The 20,640-nt window shown below is 37.9% G+C and overlaps 1 protein-coding gene across 1 annotated transcript in view; it reads right to left on the bottom strand.

Annotated features, from left to right (window-relative positions):
* The window catches only part of ADAMTS3 (ADAM metallopeptidase with thrombospondin type 1 motif 3), a 357,608-nt gene that overhangs the window by 109,700 nt on the left and 227,268 nt on the right, over window positions 1–20,640 (bottom strand). Inside the window, exons 5-9 of the mRNA XM_053703328.1 lie at window positions 19,733–19,926; window positions 6,907–6,990; window positions 2,768–2,924; window positions 1,405–1,510; window positions 271–414 (exon numbers count right to left, since the gene is read on the bottom strand). Coding sequence (XP_053559303.1) covers window positions 271–414; window positions 1,405–1,510; window positions 2,768–2,924; window positions 6,907–6,990; window positions 19,733–19,926 — 685 coding nt within the window. The remainder of the gene's footprint in view (window positions 1–270; window positions 415–1,404; window positions 1,511–2,767; window positions 2,925–6,906; window positions 6,991–19,732; window positions 19,927–20,640) is intronic.

Genomic DNA, 20,640 nt, shown 5'->3' with positions numbered 1-20,640 from the left:
ATGATGCTTTGTCTCATGCAAAAAGCAAAATCTGTAACCTAGGTTTTAAAACTGATGCAAATTGTCTAAACCGGCTATTTGATTTGCAGCATTTGCGGGTAACAGAATTTGCTTTTTGCCTTCTCTTGGGAGTGTGGGACAAAAACAATTTGTACACAAAAGGGAAAACCATTTTACAATAAATTGTATCTTTAAACAGAAAATAACGTAAAGGATAACATAATACAGGGTACAAAATCAAGTAACTGAGAGATAAAAGCAAGCACTTACTGTATATATCGTTTAAGTTCTTGACCACTGCACCTAGACCAGTGGTAGCGATGGAAAGCAGCTTGAACTAAAGGAGCCATGACACTACCCATAGCTGTCTCATCACCACATCTATTCCCTTGACCATCATGCTCCATTCCTAGTCTGAAACAAAAAGCTCATTTTATTCTGTTAAGCAACATTTTCCAAACAATATAAAGTGAAACTGTATAAACATACTAAACATAGACTTTAATGGCACACTGTACAATGTTATTCTCAGTATATTTACAAACATATGAAATGTTCTTAAACTAGAGTCCTCTCTGTTTTTAAGTCTGAGAAGACATCTCCACAGGACACATTTCAAAGCCACACCCATTCCTCAGAGGACTTTAAAGGGCTATGAAACCCAAAAATGTTTCTTTTCCTTAATCAGATAGAGAATACAGTTTTAAATAACCTTCTAGTTTTTCTTTGCTCTCTTGGTAATTTTGGGGCATAAGCTTAAAGGGACATGAAACCCAAATTTTTTCTTTCATGATTTAGAAAGAGAATGCATTTTTAAACATCTTTCTAATTTACTTCTATTAGCTAATTTGTTCTATTCTCTTGATATTCTTGGCTGAAAAGCATATCTAGATATGCTCAGTAGCTGCTGATTGGTTGCTGCACATAGAAGCCTTGTGTGATTGGCTCACCCATGTGCATTGCTTTTTCTTCAACTAAGGATATCTAAAAAATGAAGCAAAATAAATAATAGAAGTAAATTGTAATGTTGTTTAAATTTGTATTCTCTATCTGAATCATGAAAGAAAGATTTTGGGTTTAGTAGCCATTTAATTTCTGGAGCACTTTATGGCAGCAGTTTTGCAAGAATCTATTTGAAAGAGCACTAGAGGGCAGCACTATTTCCTGCCATATAGTGCTCTAGACATCTACCTAGGTATCTCTTCAACAAAGAATATCATAAGAACGATACAAAAATTAATAATAGAAGTAAATTGGAATTTTAAATTGTATGCTCTGTCTGAAGCACAAAAGAAAATTTTCGGGTTTTATATCGCTTTAATGTCCCTTTAAACTATAATTTTATCATAGCTACTAGCAGTTTACTCCAAATGGTTTGCATAAAATATACAAGATTTGACTTACACGTGACCAGTTTCATGGGCAACCACAAACGCAGATGAAAAACCATCTTCATGATTCAGGGTACAGCTTCTAAAAGGATGACACATGCCTGTCACTGGCGCATATCCTGTTATGAAAGGTTTATATTATTATAACTGTAATGGTTATAGAAAAAAAAAGTTGCATTGACCAAAGTAGGAAAATCTTTTTTTTTTTTTTTTTTTTTTTTTTTTTTTAAAGTTACACCTCAGTTTACCCTTTGCAAGTAACAGACATTTGCAAGTGATGCTTTTTCTATAAGTAAAAATTGTCTGGTCCCCTAATAGTGATGTCACTTGCTTGAAACAATTTAAAGGGAAAGTCTAAAAATTGTCTGCTCTAATTTATTAAGGCATGCAATATTACATTACTGTACCTAGTTTACTGCTAAAGATATAAAGTCCTTCTTAGGAGCAGCAGTCAGCTTGTGATTGGTTCCTACAAGTAAATGCTGCTCCTGGTTGGCTGACCAGCTGTGTTCCGCTCAACTGGGACTTGTGTTTAAGGATTCAAAGTATGCCATTTTTTTATTGGAATGGAGCTTTAACCCAAATTAATGTTTTCATAGACACTATATATAGACACTATATTCTCATTCCAAATAACTTTAAAATGCATCACTGCAAATGAGTAGAAAGTGTGAATTGTTTATAATCTGTTTAAGGATGGATTTATATAAGAATTGGTTTATATAAGAATTTTTTTTAATTTTTTTTTTCTTTTCTTCTCTTTATTATTATTAGGTAAATAGGAAATGGTAGCACAAGTGTACAATAATAAAAGTTCAAGATTGTAGAATTGATCAATGAGTTAACAATGTCTCTAACTTACTTTATAGAAGGTATAACTATAGGAGGAAACCAATTGTTGGTTTTATTTTACCTAATGAAGACAGAATTGTCCTATGCTTTATTTTGTTGTAAATGGTTAATCTCTCTTCCTTACTGTCGATTTCTTCTGTATAAGGAATTTTGTTAATGGGTAAACTTTGTTTGCTGAAATGTACTCTGTGCTCTGATATAAATAAATGATTTAAAAAAAAAAAAAGGATGGATTTATATAAGAATCGTCAATCTATATTGGTTCTCATATATGCTCTTCAGGTTTTTCTAAATGAGTAGTTCTTCTCTATTGTGATATGTTGGCTTATAAATAGTGCACAAGCAATTGAAGAATGGTTTATATATTGTTTTAATATAGTTCCTCTCTTAAACCAAAAATCTGCATGACGACTGACCCCATCTAATCTTTAAATCCATCAAGGACAGAGCTTGCTCAATCTACTGCTCCACTGGACCATGACCTCAAACTAACACAAATAATGATGTTCAGTCTGTAACATTACCTTGCATTCCAGCAGGGCCAAAATCTTGTCTTGTCAAAAAAATAGCATGATCGTGATGTTCAGAGTGATTGGGATCTGATCTCTGCTGCTGATATGCCCAGCGACAAACATTATCTAAACTTCTAGAAGGATTACCTCTTTCAATTAAACTGATAGACTAAAAAGAAAGCCAAGAATTGTATTACTATTAATACAGAATATACAAGATTATCAACAAGAAGGTTGAAGCAATTTAAGATTAAGAGTATTACGTCATATGCTGCACAAAAGCAATAAGAGTTAAAAAAATTATTATATTGTTTGATTGCTGTTTGAAATGTGGATACTTAAAGGTGGGAGGAAAACATTTTCTATGCTCCATACCCATAAGTGAATATTGTACTTTATAGTTTAAAGTGATAGTAAACACAAACGCTAGGATTTACCAGTGGAACAAATAACGGGGACTTTCAGTCATTAAAGGACCAGTCAACATATTAGATTTGCATAATCAACAAATGCAAGATAACTGGACAATGCAATAGCACTTAGTCTGAACTTCAAATGAGTAGTAGATTTTTTTATAACAAATTTCAAAGTTATGTCTTTTTCCACTCCCCTTGCACCATGTGATAGCAATCAGCCAATCACAAATGCATATACGTATAGTCTGTGTATTCTTGCACATGCTCAGTAGGATCTGGTGACTCAAAAAGTGTAAATATAAAAGACTGTGCACATTTTTTTTAATGGAAGTAAATTGGAAAGTTGCTTAAAATTTCATTCTGTATATGAATCATGAAAATTTAATTTAACCTGAGTGTCCCTTTAAGTATAAAATACTTCATGCTGAAAGTTCCTTTATGTGTCTGAAGCGGTTGACACGCTGAGAATGATCCTCAGGCACCCAACACAAGAACGCTATTTTTCAGTGAGGTGACATTTCCACTTCTTAGCCAATAGTCGTTTGGGCCAGCTGTCATTATGCTGGATAGCTAGCACACTATTGGCTAAAATCACCTCAGTGATAAAATAGAGCTCTGCCGTGGCCTGCCTGAGGCGCTCAGCTCGGCGAACCCTGTAGACAAATAAAGGAACTTTCAGCATGAAGAATTTTATACTTCATGACTCAAAGTCCCATTTATTTGTTGCATTGGTAAATCCTAGAGGTTAGGGTCAATTGCACTAACAAAGGTCACAGCATTAACTTAATATGCAGGATCATTTCTGTTTAATCCTCCATACTGGGGGATTTTAGTTAAGTTGCTACAAAATGTCTCTGTGGGAGCATTGATGGCTGTCACAAATAATAGAGTCAAATGATATTCTATTATTTCCCTTAGAAAGTAATAGGGATTTGCCACTTGTGCTTCATTTGATAATGGCTCTCATGGGCCTATACTGGGGCCTTCCAAACCCATATAATACTTCAGTTCGGAACCACACATTGTTAAATTGATGACACTGTACTGTGGTGGTGGTGGTAACACACTACATGATTGGGCAAAAACATTTGTTACAATACATTTTGAGTTCTTCTTGCCCATGAAGTAAAAATAGGGTCCAGCAATATGTTTGAGACAATATTCACCATGTGACACTAATAGATATAGATATGATGAGGGAGGGAGCTCTGCTTTAGAGTAAATGTAAATTTACTTAGACTCCGTGCATTACTGATAGATAAGTTCCTTTATTTGTCTGAAGCGGTTGACACGCTGAGAATGATCTTCAGGCACCCAACAGAAGAACGCTATTTTTCAGTGAGGTGACATTTCCACCTCTTAGCCAATAGTCGTTTGGGCCAGCTGTCATTATGCTGGATAGCTAGCACACTACTGGCTAAAATCACCTCAGTGATAAAATAGAGCTCTGCCGTGGCCTGCCTAAGGCGCTCAGTGCGGTGAATGCTGTAGACAAATAAAGGAACTTTTAGCATGAAGAATTTTATACTTCATGACTCAAAGTCCCATTTATTTGTTGCATTGGTAAATCCTAGCATTTTAAAAACGGTAGGATGTACTATCACTTTAAGGGAATTTAAACCTGTAACCTAATTATTTAGATGGTACAAAATCTCTGTTTTGGTTTTATACATATGGATATTAATTATTGGGAAAGCCCCTCCACTTAAATGGGACTTACATGGAAGAGGCTTTTGGCTAGAGTTAATTACATTTAGGGGACCAAAACAGCAGAGGTTAGGTTTAATTGTACTAACAAAGGTCACAGCATTAACTTAATATGCAGGATCATTTCTGTTTAATCCTCCATACTGGGGGATTTTAGTTAAGTTGCTACAAAATGTCTCTGTGGGAGCATTGATGGCTGTCACAAATAATAGAGTCAAATGATATTCTATTATATCCCTTAGAAAGTAATAGGGATTTGCCACTTGTGCTGCTATCGATAATGGCTCTCATGGGCCTATATTGGGGCCTTCCAAACCCATATAATACTTCAGTTCGGAACTACACATTGTTAAATTGATGACAGTGTATTGTGGTGGTGATAACGCTACATGATTGGGCAAAAACATTTGTTACAATAAATTTTGAGTTCTTGCCCATGAAGTAAAAATAGGGTCCAGCAATATGTTTGAGACAATATTCCCCATGTGACACTAATAGATATAGATATGATGAGGGAGGGAGCTCTGCCTTAGAGTAAATGTAAATTTACTTAGACTTAGTGCATTACTGATAGATAAGGCTACAAGAAGCCTGCATTTCAGTATCGTCCAACTTCTAGTGAGTGTAAATGTACACATTTAATAATTAAAACAGAAAAAAAAGTTTTGATGTAAATACTTTGGGGCATATTTATCAAGCTACGTATGGAGCTCGATGCCCCTTGTTTCAGGCTCGCCGGAAACAGAAGTTATGAAGCAGCGGTCTAAAGACCGCTGCTCCATAACTTGTTTGTCTGCTCTGAGGCCGCGGAAAGAAATCAACCCAATCTAATACGATTGGGTTGATTGACACCACCTGCTAGCGGCCGACTGGCCGCGAATCTGCAGGGGGCGGCATTGCACTAGCAGTTCACAAGAACTACTGGTGCAATGATAAATGCACACAGCGTATACTGTCGGCATTTATCGATGTACAGCGGGCATGATACGCTACTTCATATCATGTCCGCTCGCACATTGATAAATATGCCCCCTAAAATTAACTTAAATGCCAGCTTGAATTTAACACAGTTTAGTTCCTTTATATAATTATCAGGCATCTAAAGTTTCTATTTCTGTCCCTGGACAGGGTATGATCCAAAGTCCTTGCTGAGCTGAAAAGCACTGATGAATTCCCACAGGGCAAAAAAAGATCAAAGTACTATGTGAAAGAATTTCTCTGGCCCAGGAGTATAACTTATACTACTTAAACTGTTTGTTACAAAACTATATGCAATTTTAGATGAATTATATGAAATTAGTATTGTCCTAATTTATCATATGCAAGACTTGATTTTATGTATAATTTACTTTTATCTTAGAGAATAAACGCAATGGTATTTCAGTTAAAACAAGATAGATTTATTACATAGAACTAGATCAAAAGGCAGCAGTAACAATAAACAAAAATATTCTAAGTATCTCTTTTATGAAAATAAATACAGTTGATCCAGTTAACAAAATCATGTAGAAAAATATTACTGGATTCCAATCCACCAGTATACCCATGTAAAAATGTTGTATGGCAGCTGAGAGGATTTTATTGTTTTGTTTTCAAACCCTGACGTTTAAATTAAAGGGACATTAAACATCTCTTGTTTTGTGTAAAAATATTGCTTTGTCTCATACTTCCTAGCAAGGCCATAAAGCAGCATATATAACTTAGGTTTTCAAAATGCTGCAATTGCCTAGACCAGCTATTTCATCTGTGGCATTTGCAGGTTGCAGAATTTGCTTTTTGGCCTCTTTTCGGAGGATGGGACAAGCACAATTTTACACAAAAGCCAAAAAAATAAAGTGCGCAATAGAAAATTCTGCTTAAGTTTATAATGTTTAAAACTCCAAAACACTTAGCTACAACCATTAGTGAACATTTTAATAATTATATTTAATTAGCACAAACATTTCACAGCAATATTTTAAACTTTTATTAAAAAAAAATATATATATATATGGTTTTTAATTAAACCGGTCATTAAGTTACACCTACCTTTGCGTAGCCCAACATTATCATACGGACTAAAACAACATTGATGTGCACGCCAATGGAGTCGTCATGATAAATTTCATTGACCTATACAATAAAAGCAAAGACACATGTAAAGGGTCAGTAAACATCTTGTAATTACAAAATTTCTCTGCAGTTTTCAAACAGATTAACATATCAGCAGAGTCTGAATGTTATTTAAACAGATTAACCCCTTTTAGTTGCAATTGTTTTTCAATGGTGAAACTCAGCCAGCAACTTTCGTTTTATGGAGGAGTCAATCAAGAACTTGAGTCTGCAGAAGACAGGGTTTGTCACTGTCATTGTGTTAACATACTTTGACTGCATTGGTATAAAGACAAATAAAATCTAGCCTTGATTATAATTGAATTTATTTGTAGAGCATAATTTTAATTATAGCAGTTTTGAAGTGCTTCTTTTATAACTGGCAGAAATTCTAAGCACTATCATCCTGTGAAGCATTGTTAACCTCTACCCCATGTTCTGCTAAGAATGTATACAGATTACCTTAAATAAAACATTTGTTATTATAATTCTTCATTAGCCATAAGACCTGTCTATATGTAGAATCTGTAAATGAAGTGGCTTGTATTAGATATCTCTTAATTAGCTCCATTTGTTTAGAAACTCCTTGTGTCTCTTGTATATACAGGTGCAAATCCCCAAATTAAAATTGCCCCCCAGTTTGTTATTATTTTAATTTATTTGTATAGCACCGCAAAATTCCATAGCACTGGGTACAGCAATAGGGGTATACAATGATAAGGATTGGTGATAAGATATAGAACATACCCGACTAAACCAATCTAGTACAGAAGGATGAGGGCCCTGCTACGAAGAGCTTACAGTCTACAGGTTGAGGGTGCAGAGACATAAGATTTGGGGTAGCTTGTTATATGGCCTGTGGTTGCAGCAGTGAGTCAATGCAGTTCAAGATTTACTTTGGGTAGGATGAAAAACAGAGGAGAGATGGTAAGCCTCTCTGAATAGGTGGGTTTTCAAAGGGCGTCTGAAGCTATACAAGGTTGGAGACAGTCTTAAGGAGTGGGGTAGAGAGTTCCAGAGGACAGGAGCAGTGGGTGAGGAGTCTTGGAGGTGGGAGAGAGATGTAGAGATAATAGGAGTGGAGAGAAGTCACTCAGAGATGAGGTTGATCGAAGAGGACAGGTTTGCGGAGATGAGTGAGAAAACATAGTTGAGTGTAAGGCTGTTGTGTGCTTTAAAAGTTAAGGTTAATTCTTTGAATTGTATTCTGGATTGTATGGAGAGGCAGTGTTGAGACTGGCACAGCGGAGCAGCTAATGTAAATAGGCGACTTAGGTAGATGAGTCTAGTTGAAGCATTTCTAATATATTGGAGAGGGGAGGGGTAAATGGCAGTAGTCAATGAGTGACAAAATGAGGGAATAAATTTGTATTTTTGTAGTAAGGAAAGGTGGAATTCTGGAAATGTTGCATAGGTGTGCACAGCAGGATTGGCTGTGCGCTTGTTTATGTGGAGTGAATGTGAGTTCAAAGTAAAGTGTGACAACATGATAGTGGGCCTGGAGTGAGGTATTGAGAATACAGTCTCCAACTGCAAAATAAATGTCAGGTGTTGAAGCAGCTCAGTTTTAGACAGATTGAGTTGGAGGTAGTGCGAGGACATCCAAGAGGAAATTGCAGAGAGACAGTTGGTAATCTGGTGACTAAAGAGGGAGAGATATCAGGAGAGGAAATGTAGATTTGATTATCATCAGCATATAAGTGGTACTGGAACCCAAAGGAGCATATATACGTTTTCCAAGGGAGGATGTATAAAGAAAAAAAAAGCAAGGAACACAAGACAGAGCCTTGCGGTACTCCAACTGAGGCAAAGAATCAGAGGATATGCAGTTAAAGGAAACTGTAAGTGAGCAGTTTGAGAGCTATTAAGTACACAAGGAGAGGGCTGTGTCTCAGATGCAAAATTAATTTAGGATTTTTAAGAGGAGAGGATGTTCAACTGTGTCAAAAGCACCAGATAGATCCAGAAGAATTAGTAAGGAGTAGTGCCCCTTTGCGTTAGCAGATCATTTGTTACTTTATTGAGAGCGGTTTCCGTTGAGTGTATAGGGCAGAAGCCAGATTGTAGTGGATCAAGTAAGGAGTTAGCTGAGACAAATTAGGGTTAGTTAGATGATTATAGACTAGTTTTACAATAACTTGGAGGCAAAGGGAAGTAAGGAGACTGACCAATAGTTAGATTGGGTGGAGGGGTCAATCTAGGGCTTTTTTAGGATTGGTGTGATTGACACATGCTTAAATGTATCAGGAAATTCGCCATTGTTGAGAGACTGGTTAAAAAGATGATTTAGAATAGATGTTAGACAAGGAGAAAGTGAAGAAGTTTTGAAGGAATAACTTTAAGTGGGCAGGTTGTGAAATGAGCAGAAGATAGGAGTATGAATACTTCTTCCTCTGTTACAGGAGGAAAGAGAGTTTTGTTAATAGAAGGGTTTGGTAGGAGGGCTGGATTTGATGGGTGTGATGGAGATATGTCTTTTCTAATTGTGTCTTTTTTTATTTTTGAAGTGATCAGCAATAATCTGAGCAGTGAGTTTGGTGGTGGGTGGAGATGCAGGCAGATGTAGAAGGGAGTGGAATGTGTGAGTTGATACCAGTCCGTGAACATCGCTGAAGATAGCAAGACTGGTGTGCTATGGTTGTAATCAAGTGCATGATGCATAGTGAACAGTGGAGGGGGCAGCTTTGTCAAGTGTTGATTTTAGTGCAGAATCATACAGTGAGGCCACAAGGTCTGGCCAAGAGAGGGACAAAATTTTGGAGAGTAGAGGTTTCAGTTGAGCAGAAAAGTCTGTGAGATCCATGTCATTTAAATTCCTGTAAGGTAGCAGATTTTGGGGGGTTTGTGATGATGCTGCAGGTAGAGTAAGAGAGAACGTTAATAGCCAGTGGTCAGAGAGAGGAAAAGGGGACTTAGTAAAGTGGGAAACGGCACAGAGATTAGTGAAGACCAGGTCAAATGAGTTGTCTTCAAAGTGGGTAGGGTAGGAGATGTTGTCCAGTGGAACAGGCCAAAAGAGGCGCTAATAAATAGAAGCTTAAAGGCTGCAGGCATGTTACAATTGTCAATGGGAATGTTGAAGTCCCCTAAGATGATAGAAGGGACATTACAAGAAAGGAAGTATGGCTTAAAAGTGGTCTAGAAATTGTGATGCTGGGCAAGGAGGTTGACAGATAACAGCAACACGGAGAGCTACCGGGGAGAAGAGGCGGATAGCGTGAACTTCAAAAGATGAAAAAGAAAGTAAAGGGAAAGAAGGCCAGCGCATGCAGGAAAGGGGAAAAACAGTTGTTACAGAAGGCAATCTTCTTTGCCTGCGTCTTTCATTTGCCATTTTGTGTTATAAAATGCAAATGCTAGTCTATATTTATTTAATAACAACTATTACCTTTTGGATTACAGTACTATACTATCTTTCTAATGTTACTATGTATACACAAGAAAAAATCATATAAAACGACATTTAGGTTGCTTGTATAAGGTGTATAATGACATGTAAATTTTGCCTAAATGGTATATGATGTTGTTTACACTTGGTCCCATCCCCTCTAAAAGTTGTCCCATTTTGCAGATTTAAATATACACACACACACACACATATATATATATATATATATATATATATATATATATATATATATATATATACATACACATACTGTATATCTGTATAATCTGCCCAGTTTAAAGGACCATTATAGTGCTCAAATGAGATGCTCTGACCCACAAGGGGTTTAATTACATAGTTAAAGTCCCACTCAGGCCCCTAGCAGTAACTGCCAATAATCCAATCAGCAGCATTAGTTACACAGCTGAGTGGTGCGACTAGCGCTGCTAACTGGATCAGGATTTGCGGGGGTTAAACACATAGCATTACAGTGCCGCTAGTGTTAAAAAGACATGGTCTAACTGATTATAGCATGTAGTTTTAACACTATAATGGCCCTTTAAATTTTAGAACTGTGTGAATTCCAATTGCTCTAAAAATAGTAACACTCTTATAAGTGTTCTATCATCAGTTGAGAATACTATGAAACCTAATCTGCTTGTGAGCTAGTTTGCTGGATGTCCTCAAAGAAAATAGACTTCAATTAAGCAAAAAATGTTTGGTATAAATCAAAGCATTACTCTCCAAGAAATATGCAAGTGCTAATAGAAATATTAAGCGATACGCTTTTAACATGAAACGGATACTCTTTCATGCTTATATTTTCTTTGTAAATTGAATAAGGTCATACATTTTTGAGACAGATGCATTTTCACCATGATTATAGAACGTTCACTACTTAAAAGTGTATTATTATGTTTAAATGTATTCTTATTTTAAAACAAAACTTCACTGGATTTTTTTAATGTATCATATTGCTAATGTAAGTCTGAAAGGGGCATGCTATAGCATAATACATTACTCTTTATACATAAATGCACTTTGTTATTGGAGGAACATCCCTTAGTAAATGTCCCCAGAAAAAGGGGATTTACATAACCATTGCAACAATCAGAAGAGGCATATGTACGTAGCCACCAATCATAAGCTGTGTCATGCTCAGGAGAAGCTTAGCAGAATGCCTGTTAGCTTTGAAAAGGTTAAACAGATTGTTGCTAAGATAATTGGTGATATAATAAAGTGTTCAAATGCATTACAGTATTTTATTATTATTATTATTATTAATAATAATAATAATAATAATTCCTTAGTCTTGTATAAGGAAAAAATATATACAGTGGTATTTTATAGGCAAAAATTATACTGAAAAAAAGCGGTGTCTTTACCATGTTTTTTATGTCTACTATAATGGACGTTACAACAGAGAGAGCAAAATTTAATTACATTTCACATAGGACTTTCCCTTTTGTTGAATGATTAACCTTGTTTAATGACAGAATTATACACAGCTCGGCATACTAATTTATTGTTGTTTTCATGTATTGCCGCCTTGTAATAAAAAAACCCAAAGGGAATGTTAGTTTAATGTATTTATGGCAGATTTGTCAGGAAACATCACCACTGTTAGAACAAACAATATAATATTTCTCCAACATTCCTTGTAGTTTAACTGAAAGTGTAACAAAAATTGTATATGTTTAAACTTTATAAAAAATGCATTGATATTGTCTGAAATAAAATATAACTTAGTACTGAATGGTCTATGTATTTGAATGGCCTCCAAAACAATAATTTAAACGTCTCTGCTTGGGACCAGCAGTGCTCTGTGGGTACCAAGCAGTACTACTACAATGGGTTTAACCCCTTCGATTGTAATAAGTTCATAAACATACTACATACTAACAATTTCAAATCAAGTTTCATGCTATTTACATTAGTCAAGATTACGATGGACATTGAATTTAAAAAAAAAATCCTGGGTTTTCTATATTGGAAACAACTAAAATATAATCCTTTTTAAAGGGACAGTCAAGTCCAAAAAAAACTTTCCTGAATCAAATAGGGCATGTCATTTTAAAGAACTTTCCAATTTACTTTTATCACCAATTTTGCTTTGTTCTTTTGGTATTTTTAGTTGAAAGCTAAACCTAGGTAGGCTCATATGCTAATGCTTAGACCTTGAAGGTCGCCTCCTATGTGAATGTATTTTTACTGTTTTTCACCACTAGAGTGTGTTAGTTCATGTGTGTCATATAGATAGCATTGAGGTCACACACATGAAGTTATCTAGGAGTAAGAACTGATTGGCCAAAATGCAAGTCTGTCGAAAGAACTGAAATAAAGGGGCAATTTGCAGAGGCTTAGATACAAGGTAATCACAGAGGTAAAAACATAAATTATGCTTACCTGATAATTTAATTTCCATCTGTATGGGAAGAGTCCACAGCTGCATTCCTCACTTTTGGGAGGAGGCAAAGACACCCCAGCCAAAGGCTTAAAAACCTCCCCCACTTTCTCATAACCCCAGTCATTCTGCCGAGGGAACAAGGAACAGTAGGAGAAATATCAGGGTGTAAAATGTGCCAGAAGAAAAGATTTCAAATATAGGGCCTCCCAACGGAGAACACGGGCGGGAGCTGTGGACTCTTCCCATACAGATGGAAATTAAATTATCAGGTAAGCATAATTTATGTTTTCCATCTTAATATGGGAAGAGTCCACAGCTGAATTCCTTACTTGTGGCAAAACATATACCCAAGCTCTAGAGTTCCACGGAATGCTAACGGTAGGGAAAAAAGAGAGGCTGACCCTAATCTGAGGGCACCACCGCCTGCAAAACCTTTCTCCCGAAGGCTGCTTCATCAGAAGCAAAAACATCAAACTTTAAAATTTTGGAAAAAGTATTTAAGGAGAACCAGGAGCTGCCTTACAAATCTGATCCATAGAGGCCTCATTTTTGAAAGCCCAAGAGGAAACCACTGCTCTCGTAAAATGAGCCGTAATCTTCAGAGGAGGAAGACGAAGAGGCCCTCTGACCCCAATGCTTCCCGGAAAAGAGAACAAACAGAGAAAGAGGTTTGTCTAAATTCCTTTGTGGCCCAAAGATAGAACTTCAAGGCCCAAACCACATCCAGAAATACATTGTAAATGTTCCTTCCCAAAGAAGGATTAGGACATAAGAAAGGAACTACTATCTCTTGATTGATGTTGCAAATTGACACAACCTTAGGAAGAAAACCTAACTTGGTTTGTAGAACAGCCTTATCAGCATGAAAAGCCAGATAAGGAGGGACGCATTGCAAGGCAGCAATCACAGATACTCTGCGCGCAGAAGCAATAGCCAGTAGAAAAGGAACCTTCCAAGACAACAATTTAATGTCTACTTCATGCATAGGCTCCAGCGGAGCCAGTTGCAAAACCTTAAGGACAAGATTTAAATTCCAAGGAGGAGCCTTAGATCAAAAGTTCTTCTCCAGTTCATCCTGGACAACTCCTCAGAGGTGGATGGCTAAAGTAACAGAATCCTCCATCGTTAGTGCAATAACCAGAGAACTAGAGAAATAAAACATCTTATTTTATTTAAAAAAAAACGGCACCCTTATACCCCAATGGTTGGGGCACTCACCACCTTCTATGATCCAGACAGTTCAGGGATTTATGACTCCTCTCTGATAGACAGCCGGACAGGAAAAAGGGAATGAATCACATGGTGCACAATGCAGCACCGTCCCTGCTATGAGAAAGCCCGCCAAGCTTGTAAGCTGCATAGCTCTCAATATATTCCATAACAGCCTATGAGCCCATAACATCTAACACATAAAAGCAGCATAAAATCAAATAAACATATAAGATTTTTCCCCCTGTTCAATAATCCCCCTAAGGAGATATTAACCCTTGATTCTATACAGATAAAAGGAGTCACACTGTGACCCTGTCTTCTAGCGTTATCATAATGTTTAAAAAAAATGAAACAATCTTACCAGAATCTATGCCGTGGAACAGGAACACGGCCCTTCAAGTGTGACAGATAATAGCATCGCTTCTAACATGGACTTGAGTGAAGAAAGCAGGCAGCGAAACTCGTCAACGCTGATTGCCTATGGAGCTGTTATTATGAACTCTCACTTTCATCCATGCTCTCACTGAGAGGCTGACAGGACTACTTAAAACTCTAGTGTCATCTCGAAGAGTACTACCCTCCATAAGAGACTACTCCGAAATCTTCTAACACTTCTCTGCCAACCTCCTGTGACGAAAGACAAAGAATGACTGGGGTTATGAGGAAGTGGGGGAGGTATTTAAGCCTTTGGCTGGGGTGTCTTTGCCTCCTCCTGGTGGCCAGGTTCAGTATTTCCCACAAGTAAGGAATGCAGCTGTGGACTCTTCCCATATTAAGATGGAAAAGTGTATTATTATAACCGTGTTGGTTATGCAAAACTGGAGAACAGAATAAGTAGGTCCTCCACACCTTATGATAGATGCGACGAGCAACCAGCTTACAAGCTTGAATGAGAGTAAAAATAACTCTCTCAGAAAACCCTGTCTTGGCTAAGACTAAGCGTTCAATGTCCACGCAGTTAGCCTCAAAGAATATAGACATTAATGAACAAAAAGACCTTGGTCAGCAGATCTCTGCGACAAGGTAACTTCCAAGGAGATGATGACATCCCCACTAGATCCGCAAATCATATCCTTCACAGCCAAGACGGAGCAGTCAGTATCACTGACGCCTGCTTGGCTCGAGCCACTACACTAGGAAGTAGTGTTAACGGTCGGAAAGGATAAATTGGATTGAACCTCTAAGGCACCACTAATGCATATGTTAGCTCCATCTGAGGATCCCTGTACCTCTACCCCTATCTGGGTAGCTTGGTATTGAGACGTTATAAGATCTTCCTTTTGCAAATCTCTGCAAACACTCGGGATGGAGAGACCATTCTCCCGGAGGAAAGGATTGTCTGCTGAGGAAATCCATTTCCCAGTTGTCCACACCTGGAATGTGGATCGCTGACAGCAAACAAATGCGGGTTTCCCCCACACGAGAATCCGAGATACTTCCTTCAAAACTAGGGAGTTTCTCCTTTCCCCCTGATGGTTGATGTAAGCCACTGAGGATATATTGTTTAATTGGAATCTGATTAACTGGGACAAACCCAGCAGAGGCCAAGCCTTCAGAGCATTGTATATTGCCAGAAGATCCAAAATTAGATCAGGAGGGAGCTTTACCTCCTGAGACCAAAGGCCCTGTGCCTTCCTGGCACCCCAAACAGCTCCCCATCCTGACAGACTTGCAAACATAGTCACAATCACCCAGGATGGTCTTGAGACGGACCTCCCTCAGGACAAGTGATCCGGACAAAACCACCAAAAGAGCGATTCTCCCGATTGGTTGTCAAGTTGAGACAGATCCGAATGATCGCCGTTCCACTAGTTCAGAATGCGCAGTTGCAACAGTCTGAGGTGAAACCTGGCAAAGAAAAGGATGTCCAAGCTGGACACCATGAGACCAATCACCTCCATACCCCGAGCCACAGATGGCCTTAAAGAGATCTGGAGGCCAAGACATGTTGAAGCTAGCTCGCAACATCTCTGGTCTGTTAGAAATATGCTCATGTCTATGGAGCCTATTATAGTACCCGGGAATTCTACCCTGGAACTTGATACAAGAGAACTCTCTCTAGATTATCTGCCATCCATGGGAACGAAGAAGATAGAGGAGATATTCCGAATGGTTGACTCTTTGAAAAATTTCTTTAGCTAGATCAAACGGAAGGGCAATAAACTGGAAGTGCTGGTCCAGGAATGCAAACCTTAGGAACTGGAAGTGGTCCTTGAGGACTGGTACGAAAAGGGAGCATCCTTCAGATCTATAGTGATTATGAACTACCCCTCTCAAACGAGGGGAAGAATGGACCTTATTGTCTCCATCTTAAACGAGGGGACATTTAAAAACCTGCTTAAGCACTTTAGGTCCAGAATCGGACGGAAATCTCCCTCCTTCTTAGGAACCACAAAAAGGTTTGAATAGTATCCCAAACCTCTCACTGCGATAGGCACTGGGACATTAACTCCTAGAGGACAGATCCCGTACACACCCCAGAAAGGCTTCCCTCTTTTCTGGTCAGAAAAACAGGAGGAATCTGCCCTTGGGTGGCTGAGACTTAAAACCTATCTTGTAACCCTGAGCTATGACCTCCAGGACCCATGAATCCTGCATGCTTCTGAACCAAGCGACTGAAAAGAGCAACATACTGCCCCCTACACGATCCAGAAAAGGACCGGGGACCGCCCATTCATGCCAACGTAGACTTGGCAGACTTCTTGCTCTGCTTGGATTTATTCCAGGACTGAGCCGGCTTCCAAGAGCTCTTGGTTTGCTCTGGCATAGCAGAGGACTGCTGACATGGGCTTTATTAGAATGAAAAGAACGAAAATCGTTCCTTAGATTAGTTCATATACTCTTGCGGTAGGAGGGCACCCTTGCCCCCTGTGACCGTGGAGAGTCCAGGTCTGGATGAAAAAAAATCATTCCCTTAAAGGGAGGGAAGGAGTCTAGACTTAGAAGTCATATCCGCAGACCATGACTTCAGCCAGAGCCCGACAAGCCTAAACAGAAAAAGCTGAAGCCATAGCATTCAAGCGAATAAACTGCATAATAGCAGCACAGATAAAAGAATTAACAACCCTCAAGGCCATAAATCTTTTCTGAGTAACGTTGAAGAGATCCTCCACCCCGATCAAATCCTATAAGGAGTTACACCAGAAGGTAGTTTCTCCAGTAACCACGGCAACAGCAGCCGCTGGTTGAAACAAATATCCCATATGTTGAAACATCTTTCTTAACAGAGTTTCCATCTTTTATCTATGGGCTCTTCAAACGAAGAACTATTCTCAAGCAGGATAGTAGTACGTTTATCAAGGGTGAAGATATTGCAATCCCATTTAGGGACGGAACCTCGCAACTCAATTGAGAATCCAGGACCAGGAACAATTTGTTAAAGGGAGAAGAGGCGGAAAAGGAATACAATCCTGTCCCATTCATTCTTAATAATGTTCGCCATCTAACAGGAGCAGGGAAGGATAAGGTACCACCCTGTCCTCAAACTCTATCCAATTTAGGAATTAAAGGTTCATCAGGCAATTTGCCCTCTGGAACCTCTAAATTCGCCAAAAACTTCCTTTAGAAGAAAGTGCAAATTCCTAAACTAAAGTCTGGCTCCTCCGCAGCAGGAGGTTTAGAGGCAGCAGACTCCGACCCAGAATGTTCATACTCTGAAGTCTCAGAAAGAACTTCATCCTCGGATAACCCTCAGTTAAATCCAATAAATTATCTGATGTACTCTGGGAAAGAGTGCAATATGTAACCTTTCGCTTGCGCTTAGAAGGGCGAGGTAAAGCATTAAAGGGCGCAGTCACCGCCATCTGACCTGCGCAGTAACGTCTGGTGAAAAAAAGGCCCTCCAGATGGAGGATCAGCAATGCTACAGGAAAACTGCATGTGTAGAGATATAAGAATGTAGGGTACGCACCTCACTGGACGACAACTCCTCAGAGGTGGACGGCTCTGTGATATCAAACATGTTTTATATTATCACATTATCAAGGCATATGGAACATAATTGAGAGGGCAGAACTAAGGCCTCCTCACCACATAAACAGGAATTATTTATTAGGAATAGAGGGAGTGCCCTCTAAAGTAACAGAATCCTCCATCGCTAGTGAAATAACCAGAGAACTAGAGAAATAAAACATCTTATTTTATTAAAAAAAAAAAGGCACAACTATACCCCAATGGCTGGGGCACTCACCACCTCCTATGACCCAGACAGTTCAGAGATTTATGACTTCTCTCTGATAGACACCCGGACAGGAAAAAGGGAATGAATCATATGGTGCACAATGCAGCACCATCCCTGCTATGAGAAAGCGCGCCAAGCTTGTAAGCTGCATAGCTCTCAAAGTAAAAGTGAAACCTGTATATTCCATAACAGCCTTTGAGCCCATAACATCTCACACATAAAAGCAGCATAAAATCAAATACACATATAAGATTATTCCCCCTGTTTAATAATCCCACTAAGGAGATATTAACCCTTGATTCTATACAAATAAAAGGAGTCACACTGTGTTCTTGCATTATCATACATGTATAAAATATGAAACGATCTTACCAGAATCTACGCCGTGGAACAGGAACACGGCCCTTCAAGTGTGACAGATAATAGCATTGCTTCTGACATGGACTTGAGTGAAGAAAGCAGGCAGCGAAACCCGTCAACGCCGATTGCCTATGGAGCTGTTAATATGAGTCGGGATGGTTTCGCAGAAAGACAAATATGAATTTTGTAAAACTATTTTGTAACCAATTTAAATGCGATTTAACAATTATTATTTTTTTATTGTTTTTATTTTAATACGTCATTTAATTGTTTCAAATGATTTTTAAATTAAGATTTTGTGAACCTATTGTAATGTATGCATTTTATTTACATACTTACATGCAGGGAAGACCCCTTTGTGAGACACAAGGTTTTCAAGTTAATAACTGTCTTTAGAGAATCCCAGCTAGGACTTCATAATGCTGCCGGATTTCTTACAGGATCTTACATGCCCAGAGACCATAGTCAAAGTTGCTCACGGTACAATCAGTACCTACCTGTGCTACTTTAGATCAGGATATTGCCAGTGATGGGAGCATATGTATGTATGCCTGTTCCACATAGGCTTACCAACCATGTGCACCGCTGCAACTGTACTGGTGTAACCTTGACAGTTTACAAGGTTTAAAGGAGCATGAAACTCAAAATGTTTCTTTCATTATTCAGACAGAGCTTGCAATTTTAAACAACTTTCCAATTTAGTTATATTATCAACTTTACTTCATTCTCTTTGTATTCTTTGTTGAACTGCATACCAAGGTAGCTTTTCGAGCAGCAATGCACTACTATGAGCTAGCTGCTGATTGGTGGTTACACATTTATGCATCTTGCCATTGTCTCACCTTAATCTAGCTCCCAGTAGTGAATTGATGCTCATTCCACAAGACTGCAGCAAATATTATAATATAAGTAAATTGCAAACTTGTTTAAAATTGCATGCTCTATCTGAATCGTGCAAGAAATTGCTTTGGGTTTCATATTCCTTTAAGTACATTGCAAGAAAGGGAATTTGTATGAAAATAGAATGTTCTAAACAAGAATGCCTATTTAAGAGAATGAAAACAAATATAGGCCTTTGCTATCCTTTTTGGAATTAATTACGCAACCAATGGCAAGTCATTCAGACTAATCCAACTTTGTAGTTAGTTAGGCAGCAAAATTCTTGTGAATGTTACTTAGCTAAGAATTTGAATAGTTATCCTCATATTATACTCACAATATTCATCAAGGTAAGAAGGTAGTTCTGTACATGTTCTTTTCCGTGAAACCTGACAACCGAGTCATCAACGCCAAGTAGTATTTCAATATTGTAATCGTTTTCCGTTGTGTGTCTGCGGCGTCTTTCATTTATTTGCTCTTCAACATTGCTATAAATATGGTCTAAATCATCAAGGCTGGAAAAATCTGCCTCTATGGAAAGAGTAAAGATCAGAATCAATGATTGCAAATTAAGAGTTGGATTTCGAATTTCTCAGTACTGTATAATTTTCCATTTTTAAGAAAACAATGCAAAATAACTAAACTCCAAAATGGAAACACACAAGCTCACCATATACTAGAATACAGACACATTTATTTTGTAACGTAAAATGTGAATTTTGTCTAGATGTAGTGCACTGCAAATTCTGCTCATTCATAGCATCACAGACATATTAATATAAAAATAGCCTCTTGTCTTTCCACATCAAATGCTATGGGTTTTTTTGACCTTCTTTTCAAAATAGTGATTGGTTACTGTGGGTAATGCACTAGACATTTAACAAAATATCACACTTCAACCTCAATGCCTTCGACTTAATAGTGAGATCTGTGAGCACATAGGTAGCTAATAATTTATGCTCTGATTCTGATAGTTATACATTTGTGTTTAACTGCTTTATAAAGAAAGTAAAATACGCTGACGCCATGTGATATGCGTACTCATAAAATGATTGTTCATTACTGAGAAAAAATATCTGGTCCTTCAGTAAATGACCAACTTGTATTTATCATGTCAGAGAAACAGGTTAAAGGGACACTGAACCCAATTTTTTTCTTTCGTGATTCAGACAGAGCATGCAATTTTAAGCAACTTTCTAATTTACTCCTATTATAATTTTTTCTTCATTCTCTTGCTATCTTTAT

The sequence above is a fragment of the Bombina bombina genome, chromosome 2 (assembly GCF_027579735.1).
Source record: "Bombina bombina isolate aBomBom1 chromosome 2, aBomBom1.pri, whole genome shotgun sequence".
Classification (NCBI taxonomy): domain Eukaryota; kingdom Metazoa; phylum Chordata; class Amphibia; order Anura; family Bombinatoridae; genus Bombina; species Bombina bombina.
This window is presented reverse-complemented; position numbering and strand designations above follow the sequence as displayed.